Genomic DNA, 25,347 nt, shown 5'->3' with positions numbered 1-25,347 from the left:
CAGAACCCAGATGGGGCCGGCCCTCCGTGTCCTAGATTCCTGGCCACATCAGTGACGTGCTCTCCTTGAGCTCTGGGTCCTGCCTCTGTAGAAGCCGGCTTGTATCCTCCCCCTGCCCCAAGGTTGTGCAGGGGTGCGATGAGGGGGGCACGGAGCCATCGGTCGGGGCATCCCGGGGACCCTGGTGGTGTTCCCTCCCTTCCTCTATCTGGAGCCCCAATCAGTCTGGAACGGCCTGTGTCTGTTCAGGGGAGGCGGGGAAGCAGGCCTGTCAGGCCGACCACGAACCCTGCCCAGGAGTCTGTGCCCCCTCGGTACTGTGACGGTGACACGCGGGGCTTGGGAGCCAGCTAGCATGCGCCACGTTAGGAGGGTCCCTGAGGGACCCGCAGTGTCTACCACTGGTCCTGATGCCACTCACGTTCCTTCTCCTTCCCCCACCGGGTCCCTACAGTTGTCAGCCCCACACGCAACAGGCAAGCCACGAATTTTGACATAGGGAAGAAATTCCTCAGTCTCGGGCCCCACACTGTGCTGCCTCTGCACACACGCACGCATCACACACACAGCTGCACATGTGTACTGGGACACACACATCGGCTCGCAGGTACACACTCATGCACCTATGCATGCACACTCACACTTGTACAACACACATACACACATGCACATGCCCACGTGGACACACAACTATACCCACATAGGTGCACACACCAAACAACACAACACACAGGCGCACACACACCCCCCTGTCTCTGTCACACACACATTCAATCTTCCTTCATACACAGTCTCGGGAACACAGACACTCTCTCACAGCGCCCCCCCCCCCCCCCACGGGATTTCTCTTCCCTCTTTCCTTGTCTTCCTTGATTTCATGTTGCTGTTTTCTTTGTGGAAGGGCCCTCCTCTCACATGTGCGCACTCTTCTACATGTGACTAATGTTTGAAACGGATCCGCTGCCTTCCCCTCACTGCAGAGACCCCATGAAACAAAAGAATGATTCTGCACATCGGAAGGGTGGGGTGAAATTAATTAGGAATGACAAAGGACCCCACGCTTCGCCACCACTTATCTTGCTGCTGACTTGCCGTAAGTGGTGTGTGCTGGGCCAGGTGTGTGATTGACAGTCCTTGGGGCTGTGTGGCCGGCTCCTCGTGGCCCTGCCCCCGTGCTGGCACCCCTGCTCCGGCAGAGTCTCCCTCAGCCTCTCCGTTGGCCCCTGAGCCCGGGAGATGCAGAGAGAGCGAGCACACCTCTCTCCATCAGAGCCAGGCAGGGGGTGGTGGAGGCTCAGACTGTGGGACGTCCTAGGAGTCAGGAACAGGGACTGCCCATGGGGTGAGGGGTCAGCATGAACTCGCTTGGGGAACCCAGGCACATCACTGACCTCTGAACCTCAGTTTCCCCTGCTGCAGAACTGGGGCACAGCCTCACTGGGATGCTGGAATGTCCCAGGAGGCACTTGGGGCAGGGACAGGTGCCATTCTCACCTGAGACGCTCTCAGTCTTGGTGTCTGAGGGAAGGCAGAGGCTCCCGGGAAGTGGCCCAGGAGAGCCTGGCCTTTTGGGGAGGGGAGGTGCCAGGGTGGAAAGAACAAACAGGTTCGGGGTCAGGATGTGTGTGTGGCCTGGAGGGGGCGGGGATGGACCTGGCCAGGCCGGCCTGAGAGCTGGCGGAAGCTGTGGGGAGGACGGGTCACTGCCCCCCTCTGGACCGCAGCTGTCACCCCGTGGAAGGAGAGAGTGCTGGCCCACGGCAGGCCTGCTGTGAGTGGCCGTTCCCTTCTCCCCCTGGGCACTTTCACGGGCTGAGGGCAGCTGCCCGGGCAGGTAGCAGAGCGCCCAGCACTCAGAGTCCCCCAGACCCCTGCCTTAGGGAACGGGCTGCCTGGGGAGGCACGGAGGGCCTCCAGGGAGGAGGGTTGGGGAGCAGCAGAAGGTGCAAGCATCCTGTATCTGGCTTCGCCTCTGAGGCCTCGTCTGTGAAATGGGCTCACGATTCCACCTGGGCAGGTCATGGGAGGATGAGCGGGAGTTCCCATACTGCTCTTGTTCTCGCTCGAGTCTTCGGGCTTTGTGACTGCCAGGGGCCCTGGGGAGGGCTCCCCTCAGGAGGGCGCATAGAGCAGAGGGTTAATGCTTAGTTCTGCCCACTTGCCTGCCTGCCTGCCGGGTAGAGCACCTGTCAGTTGACTCTATGATTCATTCATTCACTCACTCATGCACACCTTGAGCAAACCCTCCCTGAGGTCTGCCTAGCCTCAGCCGACTGTTGGGCAGGAGGGATTCAGGGGCGATTTGATCTGATCCTGCCCTGAAGGAGCCAGCGTAAGGGCACACAGGGCAAGAAGGGTCACCTGTGCTTGGGGGACGGAGGTGATCAGGGGAAAGCTTCCTGGAAGAGGTGTCCTTTGAGCCAGGCCTTAATAAGTAATGGGTGAGGGACTCTGAGGAGAGACCAGGAAGGGCATTGCAGATGGCTGGAACACCACCAGCAAGAACTTGGAGATGGGGAAAGGCCGGGCTGCGTTCAGGAAACAGAAAGCAGATTGTTGTGGTCAGCAGGTGGTGAATTCAGCGGGAAATCTGAGCAGGACGGTCCAAAAGCGGGGCTGGGGCAGAGTCGGGCCATGAGGTCTTGGCTTGTCCTGGGGCCACAGGGAGCCCTGGAAGGCTTTGGAGTAGAGGAGTCACGTGGGGGAATGGATCAGAGGTGGGGCACCACGAGCCAGAGTCCCAGGCTGCTTCCTCCCTGTCCGGGCAGGCTCAGAGGGGGCCTGGCAGGGCCAGAGGCTGGGCTGGGACCTGGCGGGGGACATTCGAGAGCTGCTCAGACGCAGGCAGTTGCCATTGCAGAGGGGGAGCCTGTGGCCTGTCCACCCTAGGAGGGTCCTCCTGGTATCGGCTGCCCACTGGGCACAGGATGCAGGAGCCAGGAACGCTGGTCCAGATCTCTCTTGCCTCTTGTGTGTCCTCAGACACACTGCTTGACCCCTCTGTGTCACCATTTCCTCTACTCTAAAATGGGGGCCTGCCAGCAGCTTTTCCCTGAGGATTAACTGAGCTAAGAGGTGAAAGTGGGTGGCAAAGTGCAGTTTGCTGAGGAAGATGAGGCAGGATTCCTGGTCCTGTTTTCCTACTTCTGGGATGGGAGCAGAGAGCACAGGCTGGAATCTGCTGTAGGGTTTGAGCCCCACCTGTGTCCCTAGGTCACCAGGTAACCCTGCACCTGGTGAACATGTCACTGCTCCTCAGTTTCTGCATCTGTAAGATGGGGCAGTAATGAACTGCCTCCCCGGGCTGCATGTGGGCATGGGGGCTCACGGAGAGCCTTTGGAGCTGGGCCCGTGCGGGTGTCCCCTTGGCATCCTATCGAGGATGCCCACCTGGCCCCCCCGCCCTCCACTCCCCGGGCATCGCACCCTGGCCTGGGTGCACCACTGGGCCCAGCCCCACCCAGGGGCACCCCAGGCCTCCTCTGCCCCCACACCCCAGCATCCCCAGGAAATGGGGTGGCCGTACCCCAGGCTAACTGAAGGACCCTGGGTGCACCCCCGCCCAGGGGCTGTGTGCCTTACCTGGGGAGACGGAAAAAGCAGAGCAGGCCGGCTGCACTGCAGCCATTTGCTGCAGACAAGGATCTCCCCCTCCGGCTGCCGGGAGGGACCGGAATTCACGCTTCGGGGGAAACCGTTTAATGATTGGCCACGAGGAGGTCATTTATATTGGCTAAGCGGGCTTAATTAGACGGGATGCGAAGGTTACCATAAGCGCACAAAAAAGCTGTTAAGGGGTTAACCTCTGAGAGATTACATTGTATTCAGCGCTCTGTTAAAGTTTGAATTAATTTTTCCCATGGGTTTGTTCACATTCTAATTTTCAACTAAATGAGACATCTGTTTCAGAAAAGGAAAATTTGCTCTGGTTGTCATGGCAACTATCATTCTGTAAGAAAATTATTCCAATGGTTACTTTAGAACAGAAAGACAGAAATTCAGGACATAAAGCCGCTGCCCGTGCTCTGTCGGAATTCTGATTCGTCCGATCTCTTCGGGGCCTGTGGCGTGGCCCGGATGGTGGGCACCCTGGCCCTCAGGGTGGTGAGGCCGGGTCCAGGGACCAGGTCGCGGTGGAGACGGGGACCGTGCCTCTTGCATCGCCCCAGCATCGCGTCTCGCGCATTCGTGGGTCTCAGCCCACGGCTGCACCCCGCTGGGTGGGGGCATTGAGGGCAGCAGAGGCGGGCTGGACCTCCGCTGCTTGGGTGAAGGGCCCTGTGAACCCCTGCCTACTCCGTCCTCTGTCTGGAACCCCGGGCAGCCTTGCACTTCCCCTCTGGCCCAAAGGGCCTTGCTGGACGAGGAGAGGGTTAAGTGACCAAACTTGGGATGCTGGGAGCATCTGGGGCAGACTTTGTCCTGAGGAAGGACTGGTGCCACCCATGTGTCCCCTCTTCCCACGGCAGAAACCTGAGTGGATGTCGTCCAGGAGGCATGGAGGGTTTTCCAGGCCCTGTGAGCTGGTCAAAGGCCCCTGGGGAGTGAGGGCACCCTGAAGAGTCCATCTCTCCCACTGCTCTGGGCCCAGTCTGCCAGCTGCCCACTGCTGGCCACCCTTGAGAAAGGCCGCCCAGCCAGTGGGCCATCCTGGGAGGTCCCCTCTGGATGTTTCCATGTGTAATTTGATCTTCCTCCTCCCCTACAAATTTCCCTAAACGCTGGCATAGCACCTTTTCCCAGTGACGGAGCTCCTGGGTGTTCACAGGCATTTCACAGCGGTGGTACAGTTCAATCCTCTGAGACCTCCTCCCTCCCTCCCTCCCACCTACCCTCCCCTCTGTGTCAGGCAGTGGGGTACAGCATCAAGCAAGAAGGACTCCTCTGACCTCATGGGCTAAGGTCTGGGGACATAGGCATCATTGTCCCCTTTTATGTGGGAGGAAACAGGCTGGGAGGGGTGAAGTGACCAGCCCAGGGGCAGAACCAGGATGTCTGATGCCAACTTCAGTGTCCAGCCAACTTGAGCAATGTCCCTGGGTGTCCCTGGGGGCAGGGCAGCTCCCAGCTTCCCAGGATTGGAGGTGATGTCTTTCCAAGAACCAGGCAGGTGTGTCTACAGGGAAACACCACCCCAGAGGAAGGCTGGGTGAGGCGAAGGTGGGCCAGGCGGAAGCTCATGGGGGTCGGCTCCTGGGGGTCTGTGGGGTCTCTGATGTATTTCTAAGTGTCTCTTTCAAAAGGGCACCCCTTGCTGTGGCTCACGGAAATTAACACACTCATTCTCTCCATACTGATGAGGCCTCGTTCCATCTTGTAAATATTTGATTAGATTTTTGAAAAATGGATCCTGTGTTTGGAAGGGGGCACCAGAAGCGTGTTGCTCCTCTCCCTGTCGGCTCCAGGGCTGTGAGCTCCTGGGAGGACCGCTGGGCTTGGCTGTTGGAGCGGCTGCCCGGCTGCTGCAGCCTTCCCGCAGCCACCCCGCCCTGGCTCGGCCAAAGCCAGACTCCCGGCGTGCTCCGGGTCCGAGGGCTTTAGACACTGCAGAGCCACGGGCTCAGCGTATCGGCGGGTAGCTGCCTCGGCTTGCTGCTAGAGCCAGACTCTCACCTGACCAGGAACCGTGGTACGAAAAGGATTTCACGTTGTGACTCAGTGCACTGGCTTGTGGGTGTCCAAGTAAATATAAATATATTCAGCTGAACGATTGCCCCCTGTTCTGATGTACTCTGATGTTTTCTTTTCTTTTCTTTTTAAGTGCTGTAGCAACCCATCAAAATGTAGTTTGAAAAACCCTACCCTAGGCTGAAGATTCTGCATCCAGGGTCCATGGGTGGGTTTCATAATGATGATGGTGATAGTGATGGTGATGATGTGGGGATGATGGTGGTGGTGGTGGTGATGGTGATGATGATGGTAGTGGTGGTGATGATGGTGGTGCTGGTGATGGTGGTGGTGATGGTGGTGATGGTGGTGGTGGTGATGGTGGTGGTGATAGAGGTGATGGTGGTGGTGATGGAGGTGGTGGTGGTGGTGGTGGTGGTGGTGGTGGTGATGGAGGTGGTGGTGATGGTGGTGGTGGTGGAGGTGGTGGTGGTGGTGGTGGTGGTGGTGATGGTGGTGGTGGTGATGGTGGTGGTGGTGATGGTGGTGGTGGTGGTGGAGGTGGTGGTGGTGGTGGTGGTGGTGGTGGTGGTGATGGTGGTGGTGGTGGTGGTGGTGGTGGTGGTGATGGTGGTGGTGGTGATGGTGGTGATGATGGTGGTGATGGTGGTGGTGATGGTGGTGGTGGTGGTGGTGGTGATGGTGGTGGTGGTGGTGGAGGTGGTGGTGGTGGTGGTGGTGGTGGTGGTGGTGGTGATGGAGATGATGGCGGCTGCAATGCATTAGACCTCCCCCACAAGTATAAGGCAGGAGCCACAGCCCTCTTCCTCAAGGCTAGGACTTAGGCTGGTAGGGACTTGGGGAGATGGTGGCCTGGCATGTTCTGCCTGCTTTTAATAAGTTTTCTGGGGCAGCAGCTGGAAGCTCTCTTTTGAATGTGCGGGATCATTTTCAGCTTGAAGGTCGGGCTGCAATCCCAAGGCAACAGGAGAAGTCCTGTTTGACATCCTGTTAATAAATCCATTTGTTCATTCATTGTCTATCTCACTCTCCACCATTCATTACACAAACGTTTCTTTGGCCCTCCCCTGGGCTGGTGCTGGGCATTCAAGGTGAGAGGGGAAACTGGAGCAGACAGGGTTTTGTAAATGTGGCGTGAGGGCAGGGGTGGGCAGGAGAAAGAAGGGAACTGGTACTCTTGGCAGGAGTCACAGGTGAGCAAGGCTGGCAGTGGGGGGGGGGGATCCTGCACGTGTCTGAAATAGCAAAAGGACTTTTGACCCAAATGACGAGCGTGGTCACCCATCGACCTCCTCCACAAGCCCATGTTCCAGGACACAGCGCTGGAGGCTCGAAGGCTGAGGAGAGAAAGCGTCCGATCTGAGTTCGAAAATGAGTTCTCTCCTGATTCACTGGGTGACCTGGGCATCTCCTTCGCCCACCCACCCCCGAACCTCAGTCTTGTCCAGAACCTGCCATGGTGGGACTAAATCAGGGTTTTCAAATGATGTGCTGTGGAACCCCCGTGGTTCCAAAGAGGTGCATGGGATGGCCGCCAGCAGGGTAGCGCCGTTGGGTCAACACCAGGGATGTCAGCCTGCCTGTGGAAGGAAGTGTGTGTGGCCCCGAGAGAGAGTTTAATGGCACGTGAGAGGCTTCGAAGGTGAAAGCCCGGCCCTGTTACTGGTTGTGCATTGTGTGCCAGCAGGCGGGCGGTAGTGAGGTGCCCAGCCTGGGAGTCCGTGCGCTTGGGCCCACAGCTCTGAGCCAGCGCCGCTCTCTAAGCCTCTGCTTCTTGTCTGTGAAATGGTAATAATCCTAGTCCTTAATTCACAGGGTTCTTGTAACAATCAGATAAACCCATCCCTGTAATGTACTTAGATGGCGCCTGGGAAAAAGGAGATGTCCCAGAAGTGCTGGTGGCAGCGTTCGTGTTCTACTCGCTGGTCCTCAGCCTCCTCGTCCATCACTCAGCAAGGAAGAGACCTGTTTCCCCAGCTGCAGGGTGAAGGTCCCTGGTGGTGGGTGGGAGGTGATGGTGGGGATGATGATGGTGATTGTATCCGTCTCCTAGGGCTGCATAACTATTTACGACAAACCATGTGGCTTCAAACAACAGGAATTTATTCTCTCACAGCTCTGGAGGCTGGAGGTCTGGAACCAAGGTGCTTCCCAGGGCTGGTTCTTTCTGAGGGTCCGAGGGAGAATCTGTGCCAGGCCCCTATCCCGGCTTTGGGTGGCTGGCGATCCTTGGCATTCCACGGCTTGTAGACACATCACTGCAGTCTCAATGTCTGTTGTCACGTGACCTTTTCTCTCTGTCTGTGTCTCTGTGTTTTCACATGGCCATGTTATAAGGACACCAGCCCTTGGATTGGGGCCCACTGTAATCTGGTGTGACCTCATCTGAGCTTGATTACATCTGCAAAACCTCTGTGTCTAAATAAAGCCACATTCACAGATACTGGGGGTTAATACCTCAACATATATTTTGGGGGGGGACACAATTTGACCCACAATAGTGGTGATACTGATGATGGTAGTGGTAGTGATGGTGATGGTGATAACGGTGATGGTGATAACAGTGATGGTGATGATGGTGATGATGGTGGTGATGGGGATGGTGATGATGGGTATGATGATGGTGGTGATGATGGTTATGGTGATGATGGTGATGGTGACAATGGTGATGCTGATGGTGGTGATGATGGTGATGGTGACAATGGTGATGCTGATGGTGGTGATGATGATGGTGATGGTGACAATGGTGATGCTGATGGTGATGATGATGATGGTGATGGTGACAATGGTGATGCTGATGGTGATGATGATGGTGATGGTGACAATGGTGATGCTGATGGTGGTGATGATGATGGTGATGAGGGTGCCTTTGTAACACTAAAAGGCTGTGTTCATGTGGGATCTTATAATGACTCAGGCCTAAGGGATGATGCTTAGGATGTTTTTCTTGCAAATAAAAATCCAATTCAAATGGCTTCCTATTGGCCCATAGCACTGAGAAATGCAGAGGTATGGTGGGTTTCTGGTGCAGTCTGATCCAGCTGGCTCCCCTGGGCCCAGCCACACTGGCCCAGCGTGTTCCAGCACTGGAGCACTCCCCAGCACTCCCCGGTGTTACCTCGTTCTCTCCCTTTGGGATAGCTTAACAGCTGCTGAAAGCTCCCGAGGCAAGAAGCTTGCTGTTCATACGCAGGGAGGACAGCATCCTCTTCTCTCAGCATGGAAGGAAATGTGTCTGTGACAGCCTCTGACTGGAGGGATCTAGGTTACATGCTCACCACTGGACCAGGCGAGGGCAGTGGCGTGCATGATGGTCTCCCTCCAGGTTGGGATCCTGTTAATTGTCCTGGGTCCATCTGGCTCTGCCCTTAGAGCAGCAGATGGATGGAGCCCTCCGGAGTCTGGGGAGCTTCCGGTGGAAGCTGGCCTGAGCCGCCCCCACCTGGAACCCCTTCTCTCTTGGTTGGGGCTTCACCTGCCCCAGCTGTGGGAGGGAGGACGGAGGAGCATCTCCCACAGTGCAGGCAGGCGAGAATGTTCTTCTCTCTGGTTTCCTTAGAAGGGCTTGGAGCAAGAAAGGCCTATGGCAGAAGCTGATTTATTTGTTTTTTATTTTTATTTATTTATCTTTTGGTGAGGAAGATTGGCCTTGAGCTAACATCTGTGCCAGTCTTCCTCCATTTTGTATGTGGGATGCCGCCACAGCATGGTTTAATGAGTGGTGTGTGGGTCCACACCCAGGATCCACACTGGTGAAACCTGGTCCACTGAAGTGGAGCATGCAAACTTAACCACTACGCCCCTGGGCCGGCCCCATAGCAGAAGCTGATTTTTTTTAACTTCCACTTTTTTAAATTACATAAATAATACTTGTTCATCATAGGAAATCAGAAACTGTGGTTAAGCAGGAGGAAGAAGGGAAGAGACTGCCGGTGATGCCCCAGAGCCCGCTAACTGGTCAGTATTCTGGCCGAGTCGGGCCCATTGCAGCTTTCCCGTGATGGAGTTGCCAGGTGTCAAGCCGGTCCTGAGGCCGTTTGGCCTGTGGCCTGTTCCTCTGCCTGGGCCTGACCTGCCCTCTCGGCGGCCGTCTCTGAACCACCTGCTCTTCCCCAACAGGCAGCCCTGGTTTTACGGCTGGGGCTTTAACCTCCCGCGAGGCCAAGCGCTGCTGGAGAAGTGGAACCTCATCCCCGAAGGCGTGGACATCCTGATAACCCATGGGCCGCCCCTGGGTAAGAGTTGGCTGGCTGCCTCGGCTGGCCGGGCCCCGCAGGCCTGCCTGGTCTGGGGGAGAACGCGGGGGGTGCGGGGCTGGGGGTGGGGGCTGCCTGGCCTGGCACTGAGGTCAGCCTGGCCTGTGGAGAGGAGCCCGGGACAGGCTCTGTTCTGAGCCTGGCTTGCAGGGCCATCGAGGACAAGTCGTCTCGTTGTCCCCTTGCTTCCTGAACACCCACTGTGTGCTGGGGGCTCGCCTTGTTACCTCGTGGATGCATCACAGCCACGCGGGGAAGTCAGAGTCAGTTGCCCGCTTTACACAAGGTGCACCGGAGCTCAGGGGGTCAGAGGCAGGGCTGGCCCTGGGCTCTCCAGACCTGAGTCCTGGGTGCTGGCCACCACCAAGGTCACTGTCACCAGGCTCCCTCTCTGTACCCCTTACCCCACCCATTCCAACAGTCCCCCGGGCCTGCGGATTCCACACCTGGCAGCTTTCCTCCTGCCCCCACTGCCTCCTCGCTGGTCCAAGCTGATGTCACCACTCGCCACCTCCAGGGCCCCCGCTGGCTGGCCCCTCTGGGGGTTTGCTCAATCCTCTGTTCCCTCTTCCCTCACACCCCACTTCCTGTCCATCAGCACATCCATCTACTCTGCCTTCAAACTGTGTCCCAGCTCCTTCCTCTCCTCTCCACGCTGCTGTCCCCACCTCGGTCCAGGCCACTGTCTTCTGTCTCTCTGGTGACCACTGTGACCTCCTCACTGGTCCCCTAGCCCTGGGTCTTACTCCTCAGCCCACTGCCCTCCCCTCAGTAGGAAGGAGCCCTCTGAATCGTCAGTTATGCCATGCCATCTCTCTATAACCTTTCGTGGCTCCCTCAGGCCTTAGAATGAAGTCCAGCCCCCAGCAGTCTGGCCCAGACCAGCCTCTTCCTCCCACTACAGCCTCCGCCGAACCTGCTGTCACCTCGGTGCTTGGGGCCAGTCTGGGGCTGGGTGATGCTGGACCAGGGGCTCACCTGACGCAGTGCTTGCCTCCGGGCTCACCGGCTGCCGGGTCAAGGGGCACAGGATGGCCAAGCCCAGCGGGACATGCTCGAGGAGGAGAGGCTGTCAGAGGAGGCCTGGAGAGGCTTGTGGAAGAGGGGACCTCTGAGTCGGGGCTGGAGAGCAGGGAAGGGAGGGGCGAGAGTGTGAGGCCCAGCGCAGCTTGAGAGTCATTCACTCACACACCTGTGGCGGGAGAACCTGCCCTGAGTACCTACTGTGTGCCACACGCCCAGCCAGTGTCCTCCGGCGCCCCCCTCCACTGTCACAGAATGCTGAAAGGAAGGCTTCCCTACCCCCATTTCCAAGCAGAGGGAGCCCTGAGGGTGACACAGCGGGATCGTCCCCAGGTCTGCTATCCCACCTGCAGCCTCCTGCCCGCTGGAGGAGCTCCCTTCAACATTCAACGTCATCGCTCACTTAGAGTGAGACTGTGGGGCCAGGTTTTTGTTTCCTCCCTCCCCCGGCCCCCCCCCCCCCCCCGCTTGCTTGCTTCCCTCCTTTCCTCCCCTCCATGCATTCCTGCAAACAGCATCTTTGGGGTTGCTGTTCTCTGGGTGCCCCACCACGCCCGCTACACGCACAACACACAGCTCCTGTTTTGGGGATGCCCGTGTACTCAGCCCAGCCCAGCCCAGTTGTTGGATGAATTGTCGATTGAGGCACAGAGACGTTAAGTGACTTGTCCAAGGTCACAAAGCCAGTAGGTAGCAGAGCCTGGGACTTACACACCACCATCTGCCCCTGCCTGTTCCCTGCCCGCTACCCTCCTCTTGTCCTTGCCCCCCACATCTCTAAGTCCACGTCTCCTGTTAGCCACCTGAATCTTCCAGTCGAAGGGCCCCTTCCCCTCCCAGCAGTTGCAGACACCTGTCCCGCCCACCCAAACAGAGAGGGGCCCAGACGAGCCCTCGGGGCTCCCATGGAGCCATCAGTTGCTCTCCGTTTGTGAAGCCGTGCGAGGATAATAAGCAGCCGCCATACGGGCGGCTCGGGGAGGCTGCCGGGGAGCAGACCCAGACGCGGGCGTGAGCCACGCTGCAGCGAGTGAAGTTCGTTTTCATGATTTTGTGATGTTTAGAGAGTTTCCAACATGAAAATCTTGCTCCCAGGCTCCACTTTCCCGCCGGCCACTTGGGTGCCCTCCGTCCTCCCCTGTCCCTCTCCGGCCTCCGTTCACTTATCTCTGCTGTGGGTGGAGGCTCCCCTGGAGGCCACTGTCAGCACGAATGGCCTAGGGACTCACAGTTGTCTGGCACCCCCACCCCACGTGTCTGGCCCACTCTGGGCTCTCACGAGCGTGGCTCCCTGTGCGGCCCTGCAGAGGAGCGTGAGGCCGCGAGGTCCCGGCTCTCCCTCCCTGGAGGCTGGTGCGGGGCGGGGTTGGGGGGAGCTTGCTGGGATGTGGGGGGGAGCTACGTCCAGGCCTGTGAGTCCAGGACCCCTGTGTCTCCGAGACGGCACAAGCTGCCACCTGTGGTCCGAGGGGCTGGGGGCTGGGCCTGCCCGGACCCCGTCATTGCCCTCTTACTGTCCCCCGCACAGGCTTCCTAGACTGGGTCCCCAAGAAGATGCAGCGGGTGGGCTGCGTGGAGCTGCTCAACACGGTGCAGAGGCGTGTCCAGCCGCGGCTGCATGTCTTCGGCCACATCCATGAAGGTCAGTGGGGGGTTGGGAGGGTGTGAGAGGGGGTCCTCATACACGGGGGGCTCCTCACTGGCCCCTCAGAGGGGCCGTCTCGCCTCCCTTCAACCCAGTGGCCTCCAGCTGGATCTCTCAGCGGAGGGCGGTAGTCCATTTCTAACGTACCCTCTCTAAAGGCCTCGCCCACATTGGCTCTCAGTCAGCTGTTGCTGAAACGTTTAATAACAGGAGGACGGACCAAAGTCTGGCAAGACTTAGGGGTGAGTCTTACTTCCTCGGAGCCCCGTGACTCTGTCATGCCTCCAGCCTGGGAAGTCTTCAGGAGACGGGCAGGGGGCTTTTGAAAGGAGGGGCCTTTTGGACGTGACGTGGAGGATGCATTAGAATTGGCAGGCACACTGTGAGTTCCTTAAGGCTGGTGGCCCAGTCTTGTCACTTACATCCCTTACATTATTAAGCACCTGGCATACAGTAGGTGCTTAATAAATATGGAGGGCTGCCTGCCTTCCTGAGATGCTCTGGTGGCAGCGCCCCCCTAACTCCAACCACACACGCTCACAGACATGGCATTCTGGCCTGTCCTGGGGGCTGGGACCACATCATTGGAGAGATGGGGGATGTCCACTTCACCTCACGGGACAGTGGGCAGGGCAGCTGGTGGTGGCGGGTGCTGGTGGCTCCAGTCCAGACTGCCCACACTGCACCTGGCCCGTCACTGCACACGGGATTTTCCTCATTAGACCTCAGACGGCCTCTCCGCAGCCTGATTTCACCAGCTGCGCAGGCCCCTCCTTTCGCTCCTTGCAAGGCTTTACCCCACCTGCCCAAGGCTTCCTTACCCCAGCCCTCCTGCCTGGAAGCACATGGGCTCCCGTGGGGCCTGGGGACCGAAGTGTTCTCCCCTAGAATGGTCTCCCGGCCTTCGGAGCCTCCATCTGGGTTGGGCCAGGGCCCCTGGGCCTCACATGTGCCTGGTCCACATCTGATCGTTTTCCAGCTCAGACTGCTCCCTCTGCAGGGTGTTGTCAAGGGGCGGGAGTGGTCGGGCCTCTCCTGGCCCCGAGGGCCTCCCAGACTTCTGGGCAGCAGACGAGCCATCCGAGGCAGAATCCGAGAGGTCCTGGGGTTGATGGACAACTCGTCTGCCATGGGATAATGATAATGGCTGTCATTTTCTGCAGCCCTACTACGGGCATGTGGTGCCATCAGATCCGAGGTCATGTGTGATCCAAACCACACCTCTGCTCAACTCTCCAGGCAAACTAGGGCTCTAGAGAATCGGTACGCTGCACAGGGGAGAGGAGGTGTCCCTTCTGGTTTGGAGATGATCTGAGCTGAAGGATGAGGAGGATCTTAACGAGGAGACATGGTGGGAAGAGGGTACGGTGGGGGCAGAGGTTAAGAGAAGAAAGTACATGACGATGATGATGTTGATGATGATGATGGTGTTGATGGTGCTGATGATGGGTGATGGTGACAATGACGATGATAGTGATGATGATAGTGATGATGGTGATGATGACAATGATGATGGTAATGGTGATGATGGAGATGATAATAATGGTGATGACAGTGGTGATGATGATAATGATGGTGGTAGTGATGATATGATAATAATGAGGGTGACGATGACAGTGGTGGTGATGCTGGTGGTGGTGGTGGTGGTAAAGATAATGGTGATGAAGATGGCGACGGCGATGATGGTGCTTCTGCTGCTGCTGTTGGCAATGATGATGATGATGGTGGTAGTGATGGTAACGAGGATGATGGTGATGATGAATGTTAATGATGATGTCTCACTGTGTGCTTTCTAGGCACTGGGCTGAACACTGTATGTGGATTTTATCTCATTTGATCCTCACAGCAGCCCTGGGAAGAGCATCTCTCATTATCATCCCTATTTTAGACGAAGAGTTTCAGTAGCTTGCTGGAGACACATTCGGTCCATTGTGGCTGAGTGCCCTCTGACTACCACACCCACCAGACCTCCCCCACTGCCTGGGCTCCTGGCCTTACCTCTCGGCCATGACGGGTGTGTGCTTACTTTCCAGGATATGGTGTCATGGCAGACGGGACGACCACCTACGTGAACGCGTCCGTGTGCACCGTGAACTACCAGCCCGTGAATCCGCCCATAGTCATCGACCTCCCCACACCCCGGAACTCCTGACTGGCCCTGTGCCCCAGCCCTGCCCGCCCACAGCAGCTCCATATGCCTGGCCGAGAGCACGGACCACAGCCACCTTCCTTCCATGCAGACCCCCCATCCGGTGTGGGGACCAGCCCAGCAGACGGGTTGAGGCCTTGGAATGAAGATCACCTCTGACTCTTCAGCCTCGTGTCGCCGGGAGTGGGGACCCCGTAGGTCCCTGTCGGGTTCTGTGCTCATCCCTGTTTTCTGCGTGTACCTTCCGTGCGTCCCTCACTAGAGGACCTGCCCAGCTCGCGGCCCGGTCCTGCTGGGGAAGAGACTGTCTTCCTCCTTCCAGTGGACACCGTCGTGGGTGTGGGGAGCCCCTGCTCCTGGGCAGATTTTGCAAGTTCTTGCACGAAATCTGCCTCTAACTGAGGGTCTGTGTGGCTGCAAGACCCAGGGCTGGGGGGTTGGTGGGAGCTTCCGTAGGCTGGAGGGACCTTCCTCTCTGCCCAGACTGGAGAGGAGACGGGCCCGCCTCACGGCCAGGGCCCTCTGAGGGAGCGGTCAGGGACATCTCAGGAATTCGGACTGCACCTGGCCAGGCCGACAGGCTGTCGCCCCCCCGTTTTCTTCCTGTGGGCATTTTCGCTGACTTGAACAATGGCCTGAGCATCCCCGACAGCACTCAGAGCCTGGGTTTGGGGGGTGGGTTCTACAGAATGAGCCATTTGAGTGCCCAGGACCGGCTGGGGGCTTCCCAAGTCATGCTCGACCCCTCGCCCGGTGGGGGCTGCACTGCTCTGCAGAACTCAACAGCCCGGAGGGTCCGCAGCCCGAGGCGGCCCTGCCACGTGTCTGCCCCCATGCGGGTGTGCACACACACACGTGCATACACGCGCCCCCTTAATTTAATGAAGTGGACCCTGTGTTTCTCATTACTGTCCTCGAGTGAGTTCCGGCCCTCCGTGCGATTTCCTTGCACCTTTGGGGTCTGTCTGGCGCGTCCACAGCTGAGGAAGGCTGAGTGGTCCCCAGTCGCTCTTGCCCCAGTACCAGCCGCCCCGTTAACCGGAGGGGGACACAGTGACAGAGTGGGCCATGGGCTCCCGCCGCTCCACCCAGGGCACTTCTTTTTCTCCTTTAAATTAGGACCAGGGGGCTTGGGCTGCATCTCTGAGGGAGAGGGAACCAGCAGGGCCTGAGGAGGGTGAGGCACGGGCGGCAGCGTCGGCACGTGCAGGGTCAGATTCCGTCTTCATTTAAAATTCTGGTCTTTTGTTCATCATGGGTTTTTTCTGCATCAATTTTGATTTTTAAAAACATTACATTAAAATAGTATCGTTCATCTTGATTGCTGATTTTTTGGACAGCCCCTTAAATTGTGCGCCCGAGAGGAGGGACCTCACTTGCCGCACCCTAGTCCTAGCCCTGGGAACCAGCATTTAATGTGCCCTCCGCAGATACCATCGCATTTCATCCTCAGGCAGTCCTGCAAGGTGGAGACTGTTGGCCCCATTTTAGAGATGAGGAGGCTGAGATCAGAGAGGTGAGGTAACTTGCCTGAAGCTGCACAGCACAAAAAGGGCAGAGGCAGGATTTGAACCTCCATCTCTGACTTCATAGTCCTTGCTTTGCCACCACCCAAAGCTCCGTCCCTACAAGGCAATGCATGGTCCAAGGCTCTTTTGTTTTTCTTAAGGTTCGTTTCTCATAGAGAGCCCCTGGAGGGCTGAGGGATCCTGTCCCCCTGAGCCCAGCCCTCCGGTATCCTGGGAGATCGTGATTTCTTCCTACTCGAATGGGGCTCCCGGTGGGGTGAGCGGCAGTGTCCAGGGAGCCTGGCGGGAACACCGCGTTGGCCATGGCCAGCTTCGCTCTGTGGGGGCCGGGCTCCAGGAATCCCGTTTGGCCCAAGTGGTTCCTGGTGGCCGAGGATATTTCTAGTCCCTGGGGATGCCTCAGATGCAGGACGTGTGTGCGCATGCACGGGGTGGAGAAAATACACGGCTCTTTCAGTCGCCTCTACTGAATTTCTATGCGGACCAAGAACTATAAACTTAAATTTTTTTTCCCAAGGTATCTTCAGAATATGGTGTATTTTTATGTGGAAAAGAAAAGTTATGAAGGCAGCTGTTACTTTAAGAGAAAATTCATTAAAAGTCCTCGAGGTATGAAAGATGATGGCGTGCTCCTCAATCATTTTGGCATAACTTGATTGTGGCTGTAATTTTTTTTGTCAAGCATGTCAGACAATAAAGTCTTTGTAAAAAGAAGAAGTCCGTGCAGCGCCTCTTCCTGTGCTTGTCTCTGGATGTCGTGTGGGGCACGTGGGAGGAGTGGGGTCCTTCTGCTGAGTTCTGAGTCCTGGACAGAGTTCAGAGGCCGAAGACCTTCCATGTGGCAGTGACTGACGTCCCTGTGCTTGCTCCAGCTTCCCCGAGGGTGAGGAGGTCGTAGAGGTGGTTGGCATGGGCAGTTCTGTGCATTATCATCTTCAAATGTGTCAACCGCCTGGTTCTCCAAAACAGAGCACTCAGGATGGCCTTAGCTCTGGACTCTTCCTGAAAGCAGCATGTTCAACCCAGCCCCTGTCAAACTAAGGGTTCAGGTGTTGCCCAAGAAAAGCACTGGCAGGTGTAAAGACTCTAGTCTTACAGCTCCCTAAGCTGCAAAAGTTCTGCCATTTTCATCCATCATCCATCCATCCATCCATCATCCATCCACTCACCTACCCAGAGACCCAATCCATCCATCCACCCACCTACCCACTGACTCCTCTATCCATCCACCCATCCACTCACCTACCCATTGACCCATCCATCCATCCATCCACCCATCCACTCACCTACCCATTGACCCATCCATCCATCCATCCACCCATCCACTCACCTACCCATTGACCCATCCATCCATCCATCCACCCATCCACTCACCTACCCATTGACCCATCCATCCATCCATCCACCCATCCACTCACCTACCCATTGACCCATCCATCCATCCATCCACCCATCCACTCACCTACCCATTGACCCATCCATCCATCCATCCACCCATCCACTCACCTACCCATTCATCCATTCATCCATCCACAAACACTCACTAAGCATCTCCCCTGGGCCTGGCTTGGACTAGGGAGGTGGTGGTGGTGGTGGTGGTGATAGATTTAGGAGCTAGGATGAGGGATGGATGTGGGGACGAGGGGGAGGGAGAGCCAAGGATGACAACGGACACTGGCAGCCAGTCACAGAGTGGGAGCATGGGAGCCGGAAGAACAGGTTTGAGGAGGGATGTTGAGTTCCATTTGGGACTCGTGAGCTGGAGGTGCCCTTGGGATATGCAGGGGGAAGTGGCCAGTGGCCAGGGGGATAAATGGAGCTGGAGGGGAGGAGCCTCCCTGGAGACCTGCATTAGTGAGTCATAACCAAAGCCACAGAGCTGTAGGCCTTCCAGAGGGGCGTGCGGAGGGCAGGAGGAGCAGCCCGGGGCAGACCGTGAGGGAGTCAGCCTCTCCATGATCCTCTCCTGTCCCCAGACTGCCCCTCCCAGAATTCCCCTCCACCAGAGCCTCCCAGGTGCCCATGACCACCCATCCTGAGCCTCTGCTCCCCGTCCGTCAGGGGCCTATGATCACCTGTCCTGGGCCTCAGCTCCCCATCTGTGGGCACGAGGAGCTGCTGCTCCACCGGAGGCATCTTGGCTACCGCCCTCCGCCAGTGTGGGCCCAAGCAGGGCTCCCGGGCAGGTGCAGGGACCCTGTGTGGCTGCTGCCACCTCTGGTAGTGCTGCCACGTTGCAGGCTCTGCTGCAGTGCACCCGACGATCTGCTGAGACGCAGCAGCTGTGGAGCCCCCCGCTCCTGCTGCCTTCCGTGTAGACAGGCTCTGATTTGTCTGGGGTTTGCACCGAGGTGAAGGGGTCCCTCAGCAAACGTGCCGGGGGGCCTGGTGCCCTCGCTCTCGGTGGTTCGGTGCTCAGGGTGCACACACCCACAGCCGTCCTTCCCTAGGCGTCCCCGTGGCATGAGGGGTGATACAGGCCGGGGTCCCAGATCACCCTCCGCTAGCCCGTGGGAGTCCAGTGGGTCAAGCCAGCAAGCTCCCTCCCCGCCCTCGGCCTGCGGTCAGCTCACTCGCGGGGCCCCGCCCCCAGCTGCTCTTTCATGCTATTTGGCTTCCACGGAGCTGGTCCTCGATCCCCCACGGGAGCAAATACCCAGGCCTTTTCCTCCCGGAGACCCCTGCCCGGCGCCCTGAATGAACTAGTGGAGGTGACTGCTCTGTGGGCCAGCGCTCTCCCCTGATGCCACCCACAGCGCCCACGTGGGCCCAAACCGGTTTGGCCAGCTGGCAGTCTTGTCACAGAAGCCCTTCGACACCCCAGGGGGCCCTCAGTCCCACCGTCCCACTGAAGACACAGACTGTGAAGATCTCCAAGACATGGGAGTCAGGCCCCGCTGTCTGGAAGCTCACAATGTCCCCTGGCAGGCTCCTCAGACCCCAGGAAAGAAGCTGAGCCCATCAGGTCCCACGTGCTTGGCTCAGTGAGTGGCAGATGGGGCCAGGCCTGAGGGCCGTGAGGAAGAGCAAACCCCGTGTACAGGGGAGATCACGGAGAGCTTCCTGGAGGAAGGAACTTGGCAGGGCCCTGAACAACAGGATATGATTTCTCCATTTTAAAAAAAACTTTATATTTTGAAATCATTTTAGATTTACAGAAGAAGTGTAAGAGAGTCCAGAGGGTTCCTCTAAACCCTTCAACCAGTTCCCCTAATGTTAGCACCTTATATAGCCACGGAACATTTATCAAAACTGAGATTAGCATCAGCAGGACACTAGCAAACGGCAGCCTCTGTGGATTTCGGCAGGTTTTGGCCGACGTCCTCTGTTCCCGAATCCAGATAGTGTCACGCTGTTTGCTCGTCACACCCCTCAGTCTCCTGCATCTGTGACAGTTTCTCAGTCTGCCCTCACTTGTCACGAAGTTTTGAAGAATACTGGCTGAGTGTTTTGTAGAAAGTCCCTCAGGTTGTGCTAGTCTGATGTTTCCTCACGATTGGTCTGGGGTTGTGTCTGGTGAGAAGAGCAGCGCAGAGGCAATGTGTCCTTCTCGAGGTGGCGTGTCAGGGTCACATGATACCGCCGTGCTGCATCGCTGGTGATGTTAATCCTGACACGTGGTTAAGGTGCTGTCTGCCAGGTTTCCCCACTGTAAAGACACCAGTTTTCCTCTTCCACACTTGATTTGTTAGAAGCGAGTCCCTAGTCCGGCTCATACTCAAGGAGAGGGAAGGAAGTCCCCTCCTGGAGAGAGGAGCGTTACAGATTTCGTGGACATACACTAAAATCCCATTGACTAATAAATATTTGTGGGCCATATTCGGAGGCTGTGCAAATGTCCTGTGGCTCCTTGAAGTTTTGCCCACTCATTTTAGCGTCCGTCTGTGGACGCTGCCTGGAGCAGTGATGACTGTGGTCTCACGGTGCTTTTCTGTTTCTTCTTTCCTCCCACATTTCTCACTAGGAATCGTTAAGGAAGATTTGTCTCTTCTCTGCCATTTACTTATTTTTATCAGCATGGACTCGGGACTATTTATTTTATTCTTTAGGTTATAATCTAATGCTATCATTATGTTTTGTGGCTCCAATCGTTCTAACTTTGACCATTGTTGGGAGTTCTTTCAAGTTGGCTCCTGTATTCTTTTGACATATTTCTATCTTTTGTTTGTTTGTTTGTTTGATTTCCTTACTCTCTGGCACTGTCAGGTGTTCCAGGCTCATCTCTTATTTTCCTTGCCCCGGCCCTAGAATCATCCATCTCTCCAGAGAGTTCTAGCCCCTTTTATTTAGAAACTGAGGTCTGGGTGGCCGACGTGCTAGTTGCTCCTGGGCTATCAATACATCCAGGCCTAGCGGTGGCCAGAGCTAGGAAATACCCGCCGCACACTATTCCATTCACATGCACCTACCTGTCCCATCTCTACATCCACCCACCCATCCATCCAACCGTGCGTCCATCCATCTACTCACCCATCATTCGTCTTAAAAAAGCATTAGCTCACGCTGAGCGACACCCAGTCCCTGACTCTAACCCAGCAATGCAGAACCTACTCTTGCCTTTCCACCTGGCTTATTGGTAACTTTTCTCTGAAAGTGAGACGCCTGGCTCCCATATCTGCGATCTACCTAGGCATTGGTTCACTCTTTACCTAGAAAGTAGTTTCACAATTGCTGATCTGTATCCTGGTAAGAAACATAGTTCCTAGCTAGAGTACACTGATCGGATGCAATCCTTTTTGTCTTTAACTTTACAGTCAAAACTGTGTTTTCCGAGGTTAAATCGGTCAGCTCCTTCCCCCCACCCAACTCAGCGAGCTTGTGTCAGACATTTGCAATACAATCAGATTTTTTTGTCCCAGTCTGCATTCCATCCCAAGAGTCCCTGACATCCTGGTTGATTGTTTTAAATTTGCACACAGTAACGTTCACTCTTTGTAGCGTACACTTCTGTGGGTTTTGACAAACGCAGCGTCACGCACCCACCATACCAGTAACGTAGGGAACAGTTTCATCAGCGGAAAATTCCCTTGTTTGCGCCCTTTTTAATCACACTTTTTTCCAAAACGGCTGTACGTTTGCAATCCTACAGGCAATGAATGAGTACTCTTGGTCCGCATCCTCGTCAGAATCTGGTATTGTCAATGTAAAAATTTTTACTCATTTGAATAGGTGTGTGTTGTATTTCACTGTGGTTTTAATTTTCACTTCCCTAATGACTAATGATGGTGACATCTTTTCATATGCTTATTTGCCATTCACATATATTCTTTTGTGAAGTGTCTGTTCAGCTCTTTTGTCTCCTTCCTTAAAAACTAGGTTGTTTGTTTCCAAGTTTTAAGAGTTCTTTACGCTCTGGATGCAAGTCTTTAATTGAAGACGTAGTTTGCAGATCTCTTCTGCCAGTCTGTGAATCGTCTTTTCATTCTCTTAATGGTTTCTCAGAGCAAAAGTTTTTAATTTTGCTAAAGTCCAATTTATCAGTTTTTTTCTGTTATAGATTGTGCTTTGGGTGTAGTACCTAAAAACTCATTGTCAAACCCACGGACGTGCAGATTTTCCCTGTTGCTTTCTTGTAGAAGTTTTACAGTTTGACATTTAGATCTGTAACACATTTTGAGTTAGTTTTTACATAACGTGTGGAGTATGTGTCGGACCTCGTGTTTTGCACGTGGACACTATTTCTCCATCGAATTGCCTTTGCACACTCACCAAAGATCAGTCGAACTTATTTGTGTGCGTATATTTCCGGGCTCTCTGTTTTGACCTATATGTCTGTCCTTTTGCCAATATCACACTCTCTTGATTACTAGCATAACTTTACGGGTAAATCTTGAAATTGGGCAGTATGAATCCTTCAATTTTGTTCTTTTCCAGAATTGTTTTGGTTACTGTAGTTCCTTTCTCTTTCCATATACATTTTTTTTTAATTTTTAAAATTTTTCCTTTTTCTCCCAAAGCCCCTCGAGTACATAGTTGTGTATTTTTAGTTGTGGCATGTGGGATGCCACCTCAGCATGGCTTGATGAGTGGTGCCATGTCCGTGCCCAGGATCGGAACCGGTGAAACCCTGGGCTGACGAAGCGGAGAGCGAAAACTTAACCACTCGGCCACGGGGCCGGCCCCTCCATATACATTTTTGAATTAACTTGTTTGACATGCAAAGTAAATTTAGCTGAGATTTTGACTGGGATCGCATAGAATCTATAGATCAAGCTGGAGGGAAGTGATACTTAACAACGTTGACCCTCACAATTCATGACAACCGCTCCTCTCTCCATTTATTTAGATCTTTCATTTTTTTCATCCATGCTTGGCAGTTTTCATCATACAGAGCCTCTACATATTTTGTTAGATTTATGCCTAAGTACTTCATTGGGGGGCTATATAAATAGTATTGTTTCTTAAACTTCACATTCCAGTTGCTCACTGTGGGAACATAGGCGTATGATTCACTTTTGTATACTGACCTTGTACCTCCCTTAGTTAGCTTAGTCAGCTTTTGGTGGTTTTTTTTTTTGAATTTCTTATGTAGACAACCATGTCTTCTGCAAATAGAGACAACTTTATTTCTTCCTTTCCATTTTCATTTTTCCTTTGGGTTTTTCTTGCCTTGTTGCACTGACTAGGACTTTCAGTAGGATGCTGAGTGAAAGGAATGAGAGAGAACACCCTCGCCCCGCTCCTGATCTTGGGGGAAACATCCACTCCCTCGCCATTCACTATAATGGTAGCTGTAGCTTCTGTAAATGTCTTTTATTTAGTTAAGAAAGTTCCCACTCACAACAACATGGATGGACCTTGAGGGAATTCTGTTAAATGAAATAAGCCAGATAGAGAAGGACAATCTCTGTATGACTCCACTCATATGAGGAATTCAAACATGTGGACAAAGAGAACAGATTAGTGGCTACCAGGGGAAAGGTGGGGTGGGGGGTGGGCACAAAGGGTGAAGTGGTGCACCTACAACATGACTGGCAAACAATAATGTACAACTGAAATTTCACAAGATTGTAAACTATCATAATCTCAATAAAAATTAACTTAAAAAACAACAACAACAAGCCATTCTCTGCAAACTAACAAAATTGCTTGTTTTCTATATTGTGGTAATTCCCATGCTAAATCCTTTAATATACAGCCTGAGGAACCAGGAAGTCAACAATGCTTTGAAGAGGATTATGGAAAAGATGTGTTCTACTCTAAAATAAATGACCCATGGTCTAACCAAACGGCCTCAGAGTTGGGATGCAAAAAACAAAAGAAACAAACAAACAGAAAAACAGATTTCAAGTTTCTGCATTAGCCTACCACTCGTAATGTGCTTTCTAATGTTATATTAAACAAGTTATTATCAATACAGAAAAAAAAAGAAAGAAAGTTCCCTTCTGTTCTTAGTTTGCTAAGAGTTTTTCTTATGAATTAATGGTGAATTTTGTCAAATGCTTTCTCCGCATTTGTTGAGACGAATGCACGTTTCATGCGCTAGATCTGGGCGTGCATCTCTTTGAGAGTTCATCCCCCTGGGAGTTCATGGAACTTCTCAGATATGTAGATCCATGGTTTGCTTCAAATTTGGGAAGTTTTTGGCCATAGTTTCCCCAATATCCTTTCTGCCCGTTCCCTTTCTCCCCTCCCGCTGGGACTCTCACTGTGTGGATGCTGGTACACTTGATGGTGCTCCACAGGGCTCTCAGGCTCTGTTCGTTTTTCCTTATTTTTTCTTTCTGTTCTTCAGACTGGAGAATCTCAAGTCACTTATCTTCAAGTTTTCTGATTCTTTCTTCTGCATCCTCAAATCTGCTGTTAAGCCTCTCTGGTGAATTTTTAATTTCAGTTATACTTTTCAAACTCCAGAATTGCTATTTGGTTCTTTTTAATACTTTCAATCTCTTAATTTAATACTTTTAATATCTTCTATTTGGTGAGGCATTGTTCTTATACTTTCCTGTTGCTCTTTAGACACGGGTTCCTTTAGCCATTTGAATATATTTGAAATAGCTGATTTAAAGTTTTTGTCCACTACCTTCAACATCTGAGCTTCCTCGGTGACAGTCTTTATTGATTAATTTTCTCCCCTGTGTATGGGCCACACTGTCTTGCTTCTTTGCATGTCTTGTAATTTTTTGTTAAACACTGGACATTTGAAATAACATAACACGGCAACTTTGAAAATAGATTCCAAAAGTTTGTTGTTATTGCTGCTTGTTATAGTTGTTGCTGTTTGTTTCATGACTTTCTGAACTAATTCTGTAAAGTCTGTATTCTTTGTCACATGTGGCCACTGAACTCTCTTCTCAGTTAGCTTAGTGGTCAGCTTCTGACTAGACAGAGATTCCTTAAACACTTGAAGCCAACAAATCCCCCTCTATGCTGATGAGCTCTGTGTGCACGCTGAGGCATGCCCTCAACACTCAGCCAGGAGTTGACCACTCTGCCTTAGTCATCATCCCCTGCTTGTGTGGGGTCTTATGGTCAGCCAGAGGTGAGAGCTTAGGGCCTTCTCATGTCTAATCTGAGCATGCGCACATCCCTGGGCATGTGCCCAGCCCTACACACATACATGGCCTTCTAGATTCCAAGGAATATTTTAGGAACTTTTCAAAGCCTCTGTGAACATCTCATTCCCCAGGTTTTCCTTTTAAGCTTTCTGTGTAGTCTATTGGTCGCCCCAACTGTTACCCACTGTCTCAAGCAGCCACAAAGTTAAGACACTTGCTCGTAATTGTTTTGGACAAATGTCCCCCCCTACTCTGAGGAAAGGGTTTTTTGTACCTGAGCTGTTTCTCGGTCAGTTCAAATGCAAACAGTCTTGTAAGTGAGGTCTTCCAGGGGATCCGCAGGCAGCTCAAATAAAGATAATTCTTTGGGAGTGAGGCTCTGAAAATGCTCCAGCCCTGTTCTGCTCTCTGTAGAGGCTGCTAATCTGCACTGAGAATGCAGGCTGTTATCGTTGAAGGCTACTGGGGGCTGGAGAGTGGCTGACGGACTACGGCAAGTTAAAACGTTGCTAAACTTGCTCTTCCTGATAAGATTCAGCTGCTTTTCTTGAGGAAATGCTTCTTGAGTTCCTGAAACATTTGGTTAATTTCTAGAATTCTGAAAAAGTTGATGCTGACA

The 25,347-nt window shown here is 54.1% G+C and overlaps 1 protein-coding gene across 2 annotated transcripts in view; it reads left to right on the top strand.

Annotated features, from left to right (window-relative positions):
* Window positions 1-16,940, top strand: part of MPPED1 (metallophosphoesterase domain containing 1) — a 79,475-nt gene extending 62,535 nt beyond the window's left edge. For both annotated transcript variants that reach the window (XM_070506758.1, XM_044778184.2), the window contains exons 5-7: window positions 9,748-9,863; window positions 12,436-12,549; window positions 14,586-16,940. In XM_070506758.1, the coding sequence (XP_070362859.1) occupies window positions 9,748-9,863; window positions 12,436-12,549; window positions 14,586-14,704 (349 nt within the window). In that variant the 3' untranslated portion in view covers window positions 14,705-16,940. The remainder of the gene's footprint in view (window positions 1-9,747; window positions 9,864-12,435; window positions 12,550-14,585) is intronic.
* The last annotated feature ends 8,407 nt before the right edge of the window (window positions 16,941-25,347 follow it).

The sequence above is a fragment of the Equus asinus genome, chromosome 4 (assembly GCF_041296235.1).
Source record: "Equus asinus isolate D_3611 breed Donkey chromosome 4, EquAss-T2T_v2, whole genome shotgun sequence".
Taxonomy (NCBI): domain Eukaryota; kingdom Metazoa; phylum Chordata; class Mammalia; order Perissodactyla; family Equidae; genus Equus; species Equus asinus.
This window is presented reverse-complemented; position numbering and strand designations above follow the sequence as displayed.